The sequence below is a fragment of the Apaloderma vittatum genome, unplaced genomic scaffold (assembly GCF_000703405.1).
Source record: "Apaloderma vittatum isolate BGI_N311 unplaced genomic scaffold, ASM70340v1 scaffold5433, whole genome shotgun sequence".
Taxonomy (NCBI): Eukaryota; Metazoa; Chordata; class Aves; order Trogoniformes; family Trogonidae; genus Apaloderma; species Apaloderma vittatum.
The window spans coordinates 1-16,532 of NW_009707385.1; the positions used below are offsets into that span (position 1 = coordinate 1).

The window sequence follows — 16,532 nt, forward strand, 5'->3', positions numbered from 1 at the left end:
GTTTGTTTCCCATCCCCTTTTGTCGGAGTTAAATGAAAAGTTTCAGTTAATAAATCAACAACTTTTCCCTAAGAATAGGGGAAACACCTGTTAAAATAGCCTGGCTGAAAAGTAGAAGGTTGTATTTGTGGAGGCCTTTTTTTTGGTGAGGCAATATTTCTAATGGATGTTCATGAAGCTCATGCTGTGCCGGAGTGGTGCCCGGCCTCTGGGGTTTGCGCTGCTGGCAGAAGAAGTTCTGCTGATGATACTCTCATGTTTGTTCTTTTTGAAGAATTGGGATGCAGTGTTCACGTTTTGGTATAAATCCTCAGCATTTATTTTTCCACTGGCCTAAAGCGGGGGGCAGTATAAGCCATCACAGCGTGATGCACCTCACAGGTGGTGTAAATGGAGAAAAACACTCATACGACTAGGCCCCAAAACCTAAACTTACACTGCCTTTCTGTGCTTCTAGCTCTGCTATTAGCGTGTGTTTTTTTCTCTTTCAACCATCTGTGCTGTGTTTTAATATAGATAAGACCCTTGTATGGCTTTGGGAGTATTCCCCATAGCTTGCATTATTTTGTGTGCCACCTTATCTAATTCAAGGTATTTGTATTTTCTCTTTTATAGAATCGTAGAACATTTTGGGTTGGAAGGGGCTTTTAAAGGTCATCTAGTCCAGCCTGTCAGCTTCCAAGGTTCAGATAACTTTTCCTGAAAATGCTGATGGTGTATTGCCTGATTGTTGAGTGGACGCCTTCCCAGGCCAGTCAGGCTCAAAGATGATGTTTTGTTAAGAGGTACTTATTACTTCTTTCAGATGTGAATCCTGTAGCAAAGAGGAAGCTAAGTACAGATGTCCACGATGCATGAAGTATTCGTGCAGGTATCTATTATCTGAATTGAACTGTTTTGGTTTTTTTCCTCACTTGTGCTGAATGTGGCCTGTTAATGTCTTTCATTTTGTTGTTTCAGTCTATTATGTGTAAAGAAGCATAAGCTTGCACTGAGCTGTAACGGCGTCAGGGATAAGACAGCGTTTGTCTCTGTAAATGAATTTACTGACTTGAACCTTTTGAGTGGTAAGACTTGTGCATATTAAAATTAGTTGGTTTTACTAGGTTAGTGCTACGTTTTTCATTATTCTATTTTTGTTTGCCTTCAGATTATCGTTTCCTGGAAGATGTAGGAAGGACAGCTGATGCTGCTGCTCGACTTTCTACCATGCACAGTCCAACAGCAAAAAAACTTGTAAGTTTTATGTTAGCAGCTTGATCTGTTGGAAATAGGGAAAGGCATCAGGGCCATGCTGTTTTCCAGTCTTGTGAAGATATCTTTAAATATAGCTCTCAAGTCAGTTGGAGAGAACTCATGTTGGTGACAAAGTAAATTCAGAAGACTCCAGCTTTCTTTCTGGCTGAAGTCATGCTCAGTGTGTGTGTGTGCACCTGTCACTGATATCCTGAAAAACATGCACTGAAGATGGTGAGATGCTACACAGGTGGCAGGTTTTAGGGTGCAGTATTAGGCACATCCATGGGATGATGTCTTTAGTTCTACCTTCACATCCAGGTTTGTCAGAGTGGCTGAGATGGTGCATGTACATCGCTTCTGCTAGCAGGGTTGAAGCCCAGAAATCAGCTCTGTGGATGGTATTACACTCATAATGGTTGTCTGTTACTTTCAAGGCAGTTAAAACACTTCTGTTGTAAAGAGCTCACTGGCATGTTGGTTTTAACCATGGAAAACTTCACCTGAAAAAGTTTCAGGTAGTTTCTAGCCTGACTTTAATAAAGTTTTTCCTTCATTATGATTTTTTGTTTAAGAAGTCAAAGAAAGTACTTCATTAAGTACTTTTCTACAATTTTACTGTCATTCCTGTCAGCATTACTCTCTTATTGTTTGACTTTCAGGTTTTGACTATATCATTATTATAGAAATTTTAAAAAAGGTTTTATTTTTTGCTAGTTATATACATTGAGAAACAAAGCTCGAAGGTGTGATATTGACCTGAGAACGCTGCCGGTTGGATTTACAAAAAGAAGAGAAAATTCAACCACCTTCAATTGCCTGTGAGTCTTTAGCTGCTTACAGTCAGCAGTATTTTTTCACTGAATGCATAATGATCTGGATTCATACCAGAATCCTTGCTTTTAAAATCTCTTAGATGCATGATTTTGTACAAAAGTTATCTAGATTAATATTACATGCTGCAGGTTTTCATTTTTGGCGCTTTTTGAGCTCAGTTTAACAGCTTATGCAACTCATGCTTTATTTTGAAAAATACCAGTGGTGAGTAACAGGAGGAAGAGTTAGTGCTGTTGTGATGTGATTTTTCCCTCTTTTCGTTAGTATTGAGTTTGCTGGTAACAGAAAACACTTCTTCAAAGGTGTATGATAGAGGATAGACATAGAATGATTGCAGAAATCCCTCTCTGAAAAGGCTGACTAAGTCTGAAGCGGCGCTTCAAATACAGTTACCTTTGTTGCATGCAGAGTGTGAGAAGTTGTTGTGCTGGAGGATGTGGATGATGGATGTGGCACAGCTTAGTGCAGACAGATAAAAATTTGGGTAAAAAGGCTGAGACGACAATGTATGTTCTTCCTTGTATCCACTCTGTGGGTTTTCTCTGAGTTTGTGTTTCAAAGTATTTCTGCAGTAAAAATTAAAAAAAATTACAAAGTATTTCGTTGTGGCAGGAAAAGGGTCTGGGGTGCAGCTCGATGGTCTGCTGGCAGCAAATATAAATGCCTTGTGAGCTTCTCACGGTACTCAGCTGTGCCAGCTGCCCCTGATGGCTCCTTTGCTTGTTTATGTCATGGGCTCGATTTTGGTGGCAAGTTCTGCTTTCAGGAGGCTTTATCCTCCCTCCTGAGATGTCAGCGCAGTGTGAGGGGCCAGGGGCAGGGCACTGAGTAGCCACCAGGTGTCTCTCTCTGACAAAGTAATAACCTGAAAAACTGCTCAATGGCCTTGCCTGTATCGTCTCTTCTGTTCTGGAGAATAGGTTGTTGGTTTTCTCAATTTCGTAGTTTTTAGCAGGACGTAAGGCATAAAATAGATGTAGAAGTGTAACCGCTTAAGGTTACGTGATTTACTGCTTCTGCTCAAGAAAACCCAGGGTGGGCCAATAGAAAGAAGGGGCATCTGGGGCATTTTCTCCTCCTTCTATCCCAAATGTACATGTCACTGAGGTTCTCCCCTCAGAACAGCCCCAAACCTTTCAGGTGTTAGTCATTCGAGCAAAGCTCTTGGCCTCTGCACTGACGTTCTTTTCCATGGCCACAATCTCCGCCTTTCAGAGTTACCGTGTGCTGGTCTCATGCTGTTAAAGTATCTCAGCCTTAGAGCCGAGTTTAACTTTACTGGGGAGTTTCCTTTGTGCTGTGGATAGAACAACAGGAACACCCTGATGGAGTTGGGTGCAAGGACTAGTCTTTTAAGAGAGGGAGCAAGTGCAGAAAGCCCAGGGATACTGGGATCGGTAATGAAAAGAAGGATAGGAACAGAAAAGGCAAAGGGAGATTTGACACTACTGGGAAGATCGTGGGCCTGGTACAATGCTCTGCTGACAGAAATTTGCCTTCAAGTGCCATGTTTTCCGGATCTTCCTCACTAGAAAGCCTCTTTTGGTACATACTGAAGTGTAACTTGCATTGGAAACAAATTAAGCTTTGAGCAGATTACACATTCACCACGTCGTGCACTTTATGTTTAACAGAAGCACATCTAAAAACTAAAAGGATAGAGCAAGGAAGGTGACTTATTGGCAGATAGGCATGGAAATATTCACAGGCTGTCTGGGAGAATGCCTTCCTGTTTTTATCAATCATAATGTCCTTGTGTAGTTTTTTGGTAACTCTAGCCTTTCTGGGACTTTCACATCCCATCAGAAAGAACATGATAGCGTTCTCTGTTCTTGAGAGGATAGGAAATAACTGTCTCTTTCCTGTAACTGCTGTCCAAGAGTATGGAATATGCTCGTCCAAGGCTATGGAATATGCTCAGGGAGTGCTGCACAAAGGACACGTTTCCTCTTTTGCTGCTGCTGTTATTGATGCAGCAATGGGCTGTTTGAATTCAGTGGTGCAGATTAAAAAATGATCTTTGGTATAGGTTGGTTGTTGGTTTGGGTTTTTTTGAATTGGCTTGTTTTGCTTTCTCTCCTTAAATGGGTTGCTGAGGAATCAAACTTGAGGTTTGACCAAAGGAGTGAGTATCAATCATTTAACACCTATCTCATGTGACTTCATGATACCCATAATATTTTGCTGAGTACTGCATTCAAATAGTGCGGTGCAGATAGTTGTCTAAGTTTAACACCTGATGGTGGTCAGGGTCTGGTATGTCTGCTCTTCTGTAGATCTGAACCCCATCCCGTACTGTTTGTCAGTCAAGGTTATAGAGGGATTGCTCCAGAGACTGCAGTTTGGAGGCTGCTCAGCATTTGTCTATGGAAAGCCAAGAGTTTTCTCTCCTGTCCTGTTCTTCATGTTCCCCATGCAAGCCAAGCCGTTAGACTGTGCACGGCAGGAATGAGAGAAATGCAGAGCTAGGAAGTACAAGATGTGTCTTGTGTCATCCCCTGCCCCTGCCAGCTCTGGAGGACAAGTTGGTGGTTGACTGGACGTGTTAACCAGACTCTTCGTTTCCTGGTTTTCATTAGTTTGTTTGCTAAATTCGGTGTTGGGAAAGGATATGTGCCAATGCTGGGCAGCACATGGATTAGACTAACTTGTAATAACAAATGTCTAGATAATGGAAGGTCATTAGAAAGTAGAGTCTGAGCCCAGATTGTGAACTCATGGGACATAAGACTTAGAGATGGTTTAGGACACCTTATCCACAAGTTATTTTTACTGTGCTCCCTCACCCTACCTTTCCAGCCATGCCCGTATTTCCCAACACAAGTGATAGCTGTCTGAACACACGCTGCCATGGAGTGGAGGTAGCCTGCTGGGACAGGGAGCCTTTGGGAACCGGGTGGAGAATGTGACCAGGTTGGGGTGAGGTCTGGGGCAGCAGCCGGGGAACTCCAGCCAGCAAGTCAGATGGGAGGAGAGGAGGGAGCTTGCAGCTCCGTGGCTCCTGGTTCCCTGGCAGGAGATGGTGACAGCAGTGAGCTGCTGAAATGGGACAGTGCAGCTCCCTCACCTCAGCAGCCTGGGCTGCCCCCTGCTCCCATCCTCCACGCTCCATGATGCTTCCACTGTCACAGGCATCTCCACCCAGCTCCTTCCCAGCTCCCTTCGCAGCACTCCCAGGCAAAATCCTTCTTACCTCTCCTCCCCACCAAGAGGAGCCAAAGGGCTACAAGTCCTAGGAGCAGAAGGAATCTTTTTCATTATCTCTTTTCATTGATTTAATGCTCAGAATGAAGTGTAGTGTGGAGATTTGGGATCAGCATCAGTTAAGAAATCACTAGTGTTACAGAAGCTACTTTGAGGTAGACCCGAAAGCCCTAAAATGTCAACTCTAATCTTTAGCTGGATAGGGATAATTAAAGTTTATTGTTCGAAGTGTTCCTGATCTTGAGAATTTACCGAGGAGTTAGCTGAGATGGGTTTTGAGGTAAAATTACACTGCTGGAGCTGTTAAACTTGAATTTAGTTGTTACTTAGTACCTAGTTTTGCTTTCTTCCTAGCACCTACAAAAGTTAAGTTTCCAGGCAAAGGAAATACTGTTCTGGAGGGATCAAGGAGCAAGTTGTTCATACATTTCAGTAAATCAGTAGTTTTTCAGAACATCCCCATGTGAAGATGGGTGCAGACCGAGTTCTATACCTGAGAACTCTTTCAGTTTCTGGTTATTTTTTTTTAAATTTAGCAACTGAAATGTTTAATTCTCATAGTGAAACTGATGGTAATTTTGTTTGTTTGTAGAAGAGGATAGTAGTTTGATTCTTTGAAGATTATTATAGCTTGGGTTCCTCTGCCATGACCGTGTCCCTTTGATTTACACAGGACTCTCCGTTCAAGCCTGGTATGTTTGATTATTGCAACACGTGTGGTCAGGAACATCTCCTGCTGTTGGGAGGCCCTTTGTTAGAAGACCACATGTTACAAAGGAAATTCACCACAGTTTCTTCATTGATTGTCTTGCTGTTTACTGTAACTAGGAGACATATGAACTTACAATAGAAATATTTCAGGTTTAGTCTTTATACATCAAACCCAGGAATTAGCTTCATGAAGTTTCAGGAAAACAGAAACATCCTCTTTTGTGTGCTGTTGTTAGAAGTGCAGGAAAGTCAGTTTGACCCTAGGAACAGAGAGTTTGGGGGGGGCATGGAGGATGAAATCAGCACACCTCTGTATGTTCTCTTAATTTAATTTAATTTAATTTAATTTTATAGTCCACAAGAGACTGTAATCTCTTATTTGGGCTGAATCCTCATTACTTAAGAAAGCTGAGAAAATGCGTTATCCAAAGATGTGGATACTGAGTGCCCAGTATTGCAATTCAGTGAATTAGGTGAGAGTGCTGGATATTGTCAAATAAAAGAGTAACTGATCCTTCATTAAACTTCTTTATGTCTTTTTCATCTCTTTTATAAATTCAAAGTAACGTGGACAGGAAATAGTACGGTATTACAGTATTTGTGCTTTGATGTAAGATGTCGTGCATGCTATTTTTAAAACATTTAAAGAGAATTAGTTGCTAAGTAGAAACAAAATCATCAGTGTATTGCTGTCTTTGACAGGCTAGCAATGAAGTACTTCTGCAGAGCCAGAACTGCAGTTGGTATCCTGAGATGTGGTGAATTTGGAATTTTTTGTCAAAATACGTTTTATTTTGCATCTATATACCCACACGTGTTTAAAAGGTGTGAAACCTTCTACTGCAATCTAGGCAAAATTGACCTTTCAGAGGAAGCCTGGGTAAGAAAGTTAAGCTTTATGAGATATTTCATAAATGTTTTAAGAAATACGTAAACATTGGACACTTGTAAAAATCTGCCAGGGCACTTAACTGGTATGTCCAAGTCCCAGAATCCCGTGTAGATCTCTCCTTTAATTCCCAGCAGCTGTACTGCCCACACACGCAGTACTTGGAGCATCTTTCTAGGTACTGCATGAACTGTAAATGACGGTGAGGATTTTTGCAGTTGTCCTGAGAGCTAGCGGGAGGTAACAGCCACTTTGTTTATACTTGCTGCTGTCTCTGTAACAGAAATAAAAATCTTTCAGTTGCTGCTGTGAAAAATGTAATAATCATTTACGTGTAGCTCTGTGAAAGCTACAGATGAAAGTGAAAAAAATAATTTGGGGGGAGTTTTAGAAGTGGAATGGAGACTTTGTTTAGAAGAACAGTAATTGCAGAACAGCCTGTGCAGTTCTGAACGTAATTTCCAGCCGCATCTCACACAGGGGAAGAGGTGCTTGGCTCCCCTTTTCCCTCTGATCAACTACTGTGCTTCAGAAGTAGCCAAAAATAGGATGTGAAGCCAAGCAGTGCAGGGATGGGCTATGATGCTGCTTTTACTGACATCAACGATGTGCTTGTGCCTCATCCAGATCTCTGCCATTTGGCAGTTTTATGGTCAGTGCCTTGGTAGTCAAGAAAAGCGTGGAGCTGTGTTCCATGGCAGCCCAGCGGTGTGGAGCAGCACTGAGCTGTTGCTCAACTGCAGATGACTTACTCAATTAAGCATTCTCATTTAGAAAATGAACATAGTATATGTCAGTTGTATTTGAAGGAAATACTATCCCAGTGAGTCCTAATGGAAAATGAAGTCAGTGAGATCTAGAGCCAGGATATATAATTTTAATCAGAACTTGTTGTGAAGCAGCGTTGATAGCATCTACGGTTGACATCAGTTTCTCTAGCTGGGCAGAGTTTAATACCAGGCATCCAACGGGTCGTTTTTCAAGACCTCATTGAACGGTGAAGAGTATGAGGCTATTCCAGTTCTAAGCTGCCTTTTTCCTTGCCTCCTCCTACCCGGTTCTTAGGCTAGCTTTTCTCTTTTTGCTTGCCCTTTACTTTCAGGCAGAAGTGCTTTGAAGAGAGGTAAAGTAACTGCAGTTCCAACATTAACATACTGAAAAAATCAACGTTTCTGTTTTTCCAAAGGGAAACATTTTGACAGAGGATGATCTTTTTAACCTGAGTGTTCAAAATCCCTGCTCTATAGCTTATTCTGTGCACTGTTCTATAGGCTAGATTGTGCCTGGAACGGGGAGGAAGGGTGAAAGTCTGAAAAGAACCCTCTTAAGCTGCCTTTACAGCTGCAGTGATGAGCTGAGTCTGCCTCAGTGAGCCCACAGGGAACTGGTCTTGCTTGTGAAATCAGAATGTGCTGTGTGACCACCGTTTCTGCAGACACACCAAGAGTATTCCTAACAACAGGTAGCAGCACATAGCTAGAAGTACTTCTGGAACATTTCTTATCCAAGTGCCTCTGTTAGAGACGGCCACATACAGATTTCTGTGAGCTGTGTCACGATTTGTCTGTTGCCACTTGGGAGAGGAAGATCTGCACTACTCCAGTTGTTTGGCTGTATTGACTAAAAGTTTTGACAGAAAGTAAGTCCCTATCACAATAAGGGTTGGTCACTTAGGAGTAGATAAACATGGCCTGTTTGAAAAATTGTGGAAGATGATGAGCTAAATGAAAAACTGCTGGAAAGTCTCATTTTAGTTGATAACATATAACAAAAACCTCATCTGAACAGTCCTTGCTAGTATTTTAATAATTGTGCCCATCATGAGTATTTTCTAAAGCTAGTGATGGTGACCCCATTTCTTTGTCTAAGGATTACTAGCTTTTAGCAAAGTCTTCTTGGGAAAGTGCTTTGAATTAATACAATGGCATTTTAAATGCCGGAGGAATCGCAAGCTTGTTAATTGCAAGTCAGTTGAACTGATTCCGTAACCGTATGGATACTCCACTTCGCCCTATGTGTATGGTGGCTTTGATGCTTCTTCCTTCAGCTGTCAAGGTGAAGAACTGCAAAACCTTGTTTCACGTGTTTTGCAGAAAACCTAAAATTCCACTCACTGATTTTGAGTTTTTTCAAAACCCTCTTCAGTTTGGTAGTTTAAGACAGTATCATACCAAATAGCAAAATAGCATAAAATTCACAAGGCAAGATAGTGTGTCAACTTTGGGGTTTATATGCTGTGTAATTAACAGTGTTTCCTGCGTTATTCTTCAGCTCTGGTCATACAGTCTTCTTCCCTCTTTCAGACTTGATGTGCTTTGAATTCACCCTCACAGTTCAGGAAGGCTCTCTCATTCTCAGCTTTAAAAACCATGAGCAGATCGAGGGAGAGAATCACCAGGTGTGCTGCACAGCTCTGCAGGGTCACGTGTTGCCTTGAGGACCTTGGCCTTTATTAGTTCTTTTTATTCTTATTAAGCTCCTTGGGACTCCAGGGTTCTTGCCTGCTCTTCTGATCTTACTTACACTGCAGGGAGTATAGAAGTACAGTTCAGCTCGATAGCTCAGATTTCTCCCAGAAATAACTAGGTAAGGGAATGAGTATTTATTTGATGAGCACTTTATAAAAATTGTTTCTATTTAAACATTGGTATGATAATTAATTGAACTTAGCAGCTGAGTTTACTGGTTTGCTACGGGACGCATGTACACTTGTGGCTGCAGCTAGAACCTGCTGGATAAAGTTTCAACTCCATGGTAAACAAATGAAACAACATGTTGGAACAACGCTGTGTTTACTTTTAATTGTAGTTCCAGAATCTTTGTATAACCGATGGTGATTATCCTGTAGTGATCCATAAGTCTTAAGTAGTGGGTATTTTAAATTAAAAAAAAAAGTAAAAAGGCAGGGGGGAGGGCAGGGAGTACCATTAGACATTCCTATGTCTAGCCTCTGGTTTTTAGGTGCTTGTAGTTCCCTCTTTCCTCTTCCAAATCTTGGCTGTTTGTCATGAGTGTAAAACCAGAGCAAAGGGCCACGCACCTGCCCTTTAGACTGTGCCTTTTCTTAGGAGGGTCTTCTAGAAAAATATTGTTGAACTCAACACACCAAATGGGTGAATTTGGAGCAATGAGAGGAAAAATGTCTGAAGTCAGTATTGACTTGTGCAGCATTTCTGCAGATGAGTAAAAAGGCAAAAAGAGACTTCCTAATCTACTGAAGTACCCTGTAGGTAATACTGCCTTTTTTAACATGATATTGCACTGGAACCGTGTTTCAGTAGCTGCTATTCTCAAGTATTAATTATGCTAGCTGGAAAGGGAAGATGAGTCTTTAAATTAAGAGACTGGAGAAAGGAATATTACATCAATTTTGATCTCTACCAAAAGCTTCCTCATGTCTCTGTAAAGCATTTATTCTTTCTAACTTTTGTTACTAGTGTTATGCCAAAATATAGCTGCCCTCCTACCCACAACACGTATTCTACTGAGGCCATGGCTGCTGTGAGAAGTCGAGTTTCCTATTTTGTGCAGAACTTGACATCAGCTGGGAGTTCTGCCTGTTATCGTTGCACAGGTTTGAGAAGCTGTCCTGGGTAATATCCTGAAAAGCAGTTTCCTGTTCTGAAATTAAAGGGCAGCTACATATATAGAAAGTCAACTGGAAGATACTCCCTTTTAAAATGTGAAATGCTGTTGAATGGGTAATTGGTGATATCCTACCTGTACTTGTAAGGAGCAGATTTGCATCCCATGAGGACTTGAAATTCAGCAGCATCTGGGAGCGTTGCATCTTTCAAAGCATATCTCGCCTTCTTGGCATGCCCCTTGTACTGTTTGAAAATGCCATTTGAAATCTTGACTATGTATTTTCTTCTGCACTGATGCTGTAGGCTACTAAACTTTATCATAGAAAAAACAAGCAGTAGTCAGCAGCTAACATTAAGAATATGCATTTCTTTTTCTTTTCAGAGAGAAAAAGTTCTACTGGCATTTGAAGCTCGTATTTCCTCACTGTCACGCTGAATACACTTTAAAAGGGTACGGAGTTTGAAAAACAGATTTTTATGAAGTTTAAATTAGTCTGCTGAAATTGAACTGCAAAATAATTTGATCAGTTCTATCTATTTCTGTCATACAAGATAAACTCGATTGTTATTTTTAGTCTTAATTAAAAGGGTATTTGAATTCTAATAGATACTTTAAGTCGTGTAGTCCTTTCCCCTTTGAAAGCTAGCAGGCTTTTCAAATCTGGCAAAATGTTTGATTGCTAGTCCTTTTCTCTGCGTAACAGAGCAGCTTGTGTATCTGTGATGGCAGTATCCCGTACACCTAACGGGATGTTCTCAGGGTCCAGCAAGATTGGCCGTCCCTCCTCTCTTGCGCGCGGGAGCTGACCTTCATATAGCATGGAACGGTTGCATTGTTTACTTTGTAGGGAAGCCCAAAAGGACGTTTTGCAAATGCCAACAAAAAAGCTTTTGTTGACAAATCTTTCTCTCTCTTTCCTAGCCTGAAGGGGCATGAGAAGTATTCCTTCATCCGCTTCTAGGGCTGTAGGAACAGCGTGTTTCTGCTGCAGGGTTAGAAACTGGAGATAGGCATCTGTTTACTCCTTGTATATGCCATTAAGTCCCAGTGTTGAAACCCAGATAAAGCTGTCAATTATCTACGCTGTATTGATACACATTTGTCATCCTCCCATGAACTTACTCACTTGTGCCACTGTAGCGTGCAAATATACACCTTCTTCAGAATGACTCAGATAATAGAGTTCTGTGTACGTGATGAACCCTGTCTTATGTATTTGATTTTTATCTTTGGTGAAAGGGTGCCTGACGATAAAACGCTTGCTGATATCCTTAAGCCGTACATTGATCCAGCGGAGTCAGATCCTGTAGTTTGTCAAAGGTGCGTATTGAATAACTTACCTGCCTTGTTCATGTAATGCCCTCGTAAAAGAAGAGAGCAGTTCTGAAAAAATGGCTTAAACTAGCTTCACTGCCAGCAAGCAGAGCTGAGCTCCCAGTCAGCCGTACATCTTTCATTCTTCCGTTGAAAACTGTCCTAACATTCACCAGCCAACTAACCCTGGAGTATAACCACCAGATTTAAAACAGGAAAGGATTAAGAAATTGTCTCGTGGCGTAAAGATCAAATAAAGCAACTAATTCTAAAAAATGTAACCATAATTAATCTCAGTGGGGGTGACAGTGAACCTTTTCTTTAGAGTAATTAGAAAAACATACTAGTAATTATAGCCCTCATTTATAGGAAATACTTAGTTTGTGGCAAATTATTGTCTTTATGAAGAAATATATTGCTTTTTGCTGTTGACATGCAAAAGAGATTAATCTCTTACAAATGATAGCGAAAAAAAGTCGTACAGCATTATTCCTTTGTCTCTGTTGCTTGGGTTTTTTTCAGGTTAAAAATCTATACGGTGTCTCCTCAGTCAGATGTACAAATTTTAATGAAAATAGAAAACAGAAAACAAAACTCTGTCAGGTAAGATGGTTCTTCAGTTTGTAGACTTATTAGTTAAAACAGCAGAAATAAATAATTTCTTAGGCTTTAATATTGCAAATGGAGATTACATAATCTCGTGGATTAAATTTAAGTGAGTAATTACCAGCCATTTTAAAAATGGTTCTGCAAAAATGTTATTTCTTTGTCTTTTGATAGATCGGCTCTGAAATTTCTTTTCAGTTACCGAGTAGTAGGTTCAACTGACTTATACTTGGACAATTTCAGAAGCTCGGGCACCTGCAGCTAGCTCAGTGAATAGTTAGCGTGCCTCTGCCTGAGCTGCTCCGGCAGCAAAGACAGGTTTGTGTTAAAAGGCTCGGTTACTGTATTGACCGGCAGGAATGTAGACATCATTCCTCTGTGGATGTGTTAACTTCCCCAAGAGAGTAGAAGTGGCAGTTGGGAAGAGCTGTCTTTTTTAATCACTGCAGCAAAAATTCCATGCCTATCACCATTCATTGATTTCAGCATTTGAAATAACACATTTTTCTGAAAGCTGCTAGCTCATCACTCTTCATGTGAGCATATTTGGGTGTGGGCTTTCAAGTCTTCAGAATCAGACTTGTGCAGAATTGTTTTCTTTGTTTCCAGAACAGACAGTAATCTTGAACTTCGAAATTAAACTTTAAAAAATTATTTTTTTCTTGGTATAAATACCATTTTGAACACTCCACCCTGTTGTGATTGTTACTGAAAAGGATGTGTGTCAGCTTAATATCATGGCTTATTGTGGCTGACCAGTGATTCCTAGTTAGGGTTCTTAAAGTACATTCTTTTCTTCAAATGTAACAAATGCCAATAATATCCTTCCCTAAAGCATGCCATAGTATTTCTAAGGGGGAAAAAGGTATATTAAAAGAATTTTATTTGTAACTGAGCTTCCTGTTTTCGCCGTATTCTTTCCTAGTATTACTCAAAAACATGTAACGTACTTCAAAACTCAAGCCCAACTTTTCATGGGTTTGATGGAATTTCTTTTATTCTATTTTTATCTTTTTTTTGCAATTGTTATTTGAAATATGGTTGTAACATTTGCCATCAGAGTTGTCAACTAGAAACATACTGGGTTTAAGGAAAACTGAAGATGACAGCGCTGTATGTCATGTACGCAGGGAGAAGACACAAAAGGCCAAAGCTCAGTTGGAGTTGAAACTGAGCAGTGTTGTTTCAGATAACAAGAAGGGCTTTTTCAAGTATGTTAGTGGTAAGAGGAGGTCTAAAGAAAACTTTGGACCCATACTTGTTGATCATCTGACTAATAGGGATGCAAAGGCAGCAGGGGCATTCACTGTGGTTTTCTGCCTCATTCTTTGGTAGTATCGGTAGACCTTGGGCTGCTCCAGTCCCCTGAGTCAGAGGATTATGAGTGTGGGAACAGTGACTTTCCATTTGTGGACGGTGAAATTGGAGGGGACCAGCCGAATGTTCACAAGTCCATGGTGCTTGGTGGGATTCATCCCAGAGCACTGCAGGAGCTGGCGGATGTTACGGCAGGACTTCTCTTCACCACCTCCCAAAGCTCTTGGGATTCTGGGCAGGTCCCTGCTGCCTGGAAGCTGGCCGATGTGATTCCAATTTACAAGAAGGGCACTACGAGGAACCACAGACCTGTTAGTCTAACCTCAGTTTCTGGAAAAAAATATGGCAGAGATTATAGTGAGCACAATTGAAAGGCGTTTAAAGAATAACACAATCATCAGGCACTGTCGGCACGAGTTCACAACAGGAAAATCCTGTTGAACTAATTCAGCATCCTTCTGTGATCAGGTCACCTGCCCAGGGGATGAGGGGAAAGCAGTTTTCTGGACTTCAGTAAGGCTTTTGGTACTGCCTCTGCTGGACAAGTTGTCCAGTCGTGGAATGAGCAGATTTGTGGTGCTCTGGGTGAAGAGCTGGCTGAAGGGCAGAGCTCAGAAGGTGGCGGTGAATGGGGCTACATCTGGCTGGTGGCTCGGGGCTCAGTTCTAGGGCCAGTTCTGTTCAGTGTATTTATCAACGACCTAGAAGCAGGAGTAGGCTGTGGCACCTTCAGCAAGTTTGATGGTGATACCAAATTGGGAGGGACAAGAGGCCTTGCAGAGGGATGTAGACAGATGGGAGCACTGGGCTATGAAATGTAACAAGTTGAAATGCTGGATTCTGCATCTAGGACAGAGGAATGCTGGGCACAAGTGTAAATGAGGAGTCAGCCCTGTGCCCTGGCAGCCAGGAGAGCAAACCCCAGCACCGCGTGGCCAGCCGCTCAGAAGAGGGGATTATCCCGCTGCATTGGGTATTGGTGAAGCATCATCTTGAGCACTGTGTGCAGTTCTGGGCCCTGGAATTTAAGAAGGATGTGACAGTCCTTGAATTCATCCAGAGAAGAGCAACGGAAGGCTGGAAGGAATGTTCTATGACAGCAGTTAAGGACTTTGAACTTGCCTACTTTGGAGAATCAGGGGCTCAGGGGCAACATCATGAGGAGGGGAAGTTAAGAGGGAGATGCTGATCTTTTCTCCTGGCATCCAGTGTTAGGAGCATGGGAATGATTGGGAGCTGCACAAGGGGAGGTTTAGCCTGGATGTTAGGAAGCGTTTCTTTACCAAGAGGGTGGTCAGCCACTGGAACGGGCTTCCTAGAGAAACGATTGATGCCCAAAAGCCTGTGTTTAAGAGGCATTTGGACAGTGCCCTTGTTAACATACTTAAACTTTTGGTCAGCCCTGAACTGGTCAGTTAGACTAGATGATCACTGTAGGTGCCCTCCAACTGAAATAGTCCAGTCTAGTGTATTCTTGGACCTCTGGGTGAGGAGTGTGGGTGGAAGTTCCAGGTGAGGCTCGTCCAGGTAATTAAGTCTACTGGTGCTTTCTGGCTCTAGCAGTAGAGATTTAACAGATCTTTACACAGATTTCTGAAAAACAGATGTCTGGACTGATTTCCGTTTAGTTCGAGAACAGTCAAATTCTGGGTGCTCAGGGCGGAGACTTAGAAATGCAGGGATTGTGAGCTGTCCTGGAAAGGTCCTTGCAGAAGCACCTGGGCAGACAGCCTTTGCTCAGTACTTGTCCGTCTTCCTACAAAATTTGCTCCAAGAAGGGCAGTTCAGCACAGGCACTTCAGCCATAGAGGTTGTACATGTGGTACTTTTAGAGCTCAACTCCAGCGAATGAGATCAGAAACAATTTCCCATTTTTAAAATATTTTGAGCAGACTCTTCTGCTCTTCCTAGGACAGGTTCCCAGAGCATGAACAGTCACTGTTGCCTTCTCAAGTAATTAACTCAAGTTAATGCAGCAAAATCTGAAAACGCGTTCAGTGTGTTACTTCTCTGCCTCTTCTTGCAGTACATGATTGGAAAGGCAGTACTCAAGCAATGATCTTCAATTGGCATTCGTATTTTTAAAATCATTTATACACAGGTGGATTTTTCCCTGGTATTTTAGTGCTTGGTTTTTCACATTTCCTTTTTTTCGAAAGAAGGGAAAACTGCTTTTGCAGTAGCAGGTAAACTTCACCTTTTAATCCTTTAAAGTAGAATGAATAAGTTGCATGGAAGGTTTGGAAAAGAAAGCAGTTTAATATCAAAGTGGAGTATCTCTTGTGCTCATCGCTTTCTTTTGTTACTTTTCCTCTTCTGAAATATGGGCAACACTTCCTCAGCTCACAGATTTGCTGAGAGAGAATGTTTTTTCGTGAAGGTAAGGTAAGGTTGAGCCTCATTTCTATTTCCAGAATCAACTGTGTCAGATTTACAGTAATTGGTACTTATCCCACTTAGTGAATTTAAAGTTTAAAGAGAGCCATAGAAATTTAAAGTAGACCAGTATTTTGACTTGAGAAATGCAATTCGTCACTTGGAAATTATGCGAATCTGTTCATTTAAGTTGGTGGAGCAGGCCCAGCTGTGGTACTGCAGGCAGGTCAGGGAAGCAGCACGTTGGAAGAAAATTCCTCTTCTGAAAGAAAAGAACAGTTTGTTTGAAATGATGGGACTGCTCTGTCAGCAGAAAAGCATTGTTTGTCGACGTAAACTGTGTCTCTGCCAGCAGGCGCGCTCAGCACAGTTATGCCAGCTTAGTTGTTGTGACAAAGGCTCTGTGAAGGAATTTAAATTTTTACTGTAGTTGCATTACAGTTAAGAAAGAGAC

General features: G+C 41.6%; 1 protein-coding gene across 1 annotated transcript in view; it reads left to right on the forward strand.

Moving 5' to 3' along the window:
• Positions 1-805: 805 nt before the first annotated feature.
• The window catches only part of ZNHIT6 (zinc finger, HIT-type containing 6), a gene marked incomplete at its 5' end in the record, with an annotated part of 32,347 nt that continues 16,620 nt past the window's right edge, over positions 806-16,532 (forward strand). Inside the window, 7 exons of the mRNA XM_009866164.1 lie at positions 806-871; positions 961-1,067; positions 1,151-1,236; positions 1,954-2,057; positions 10,847-10,915; positions 11,705-11,785; positions 12,302-12,382. Of these exons, the coding sequence (XP_009864466.1) occupies positions 806-871; positions 961-1,067; positions 1,151-1,236; positions 1,954-2,057; positions 10,847-10,915; positions 11,705-11,785; positions 12,302-12,382 (594 nt within the window). The remainder of the gene's footprint in view (positions 872-960; positions 1,068-1,150; positions 1,237-1,953; positions 2,058-10,846; positions 10,916-11,704; positions 11,786-12,301; positions 12,383-16,532) is intronic.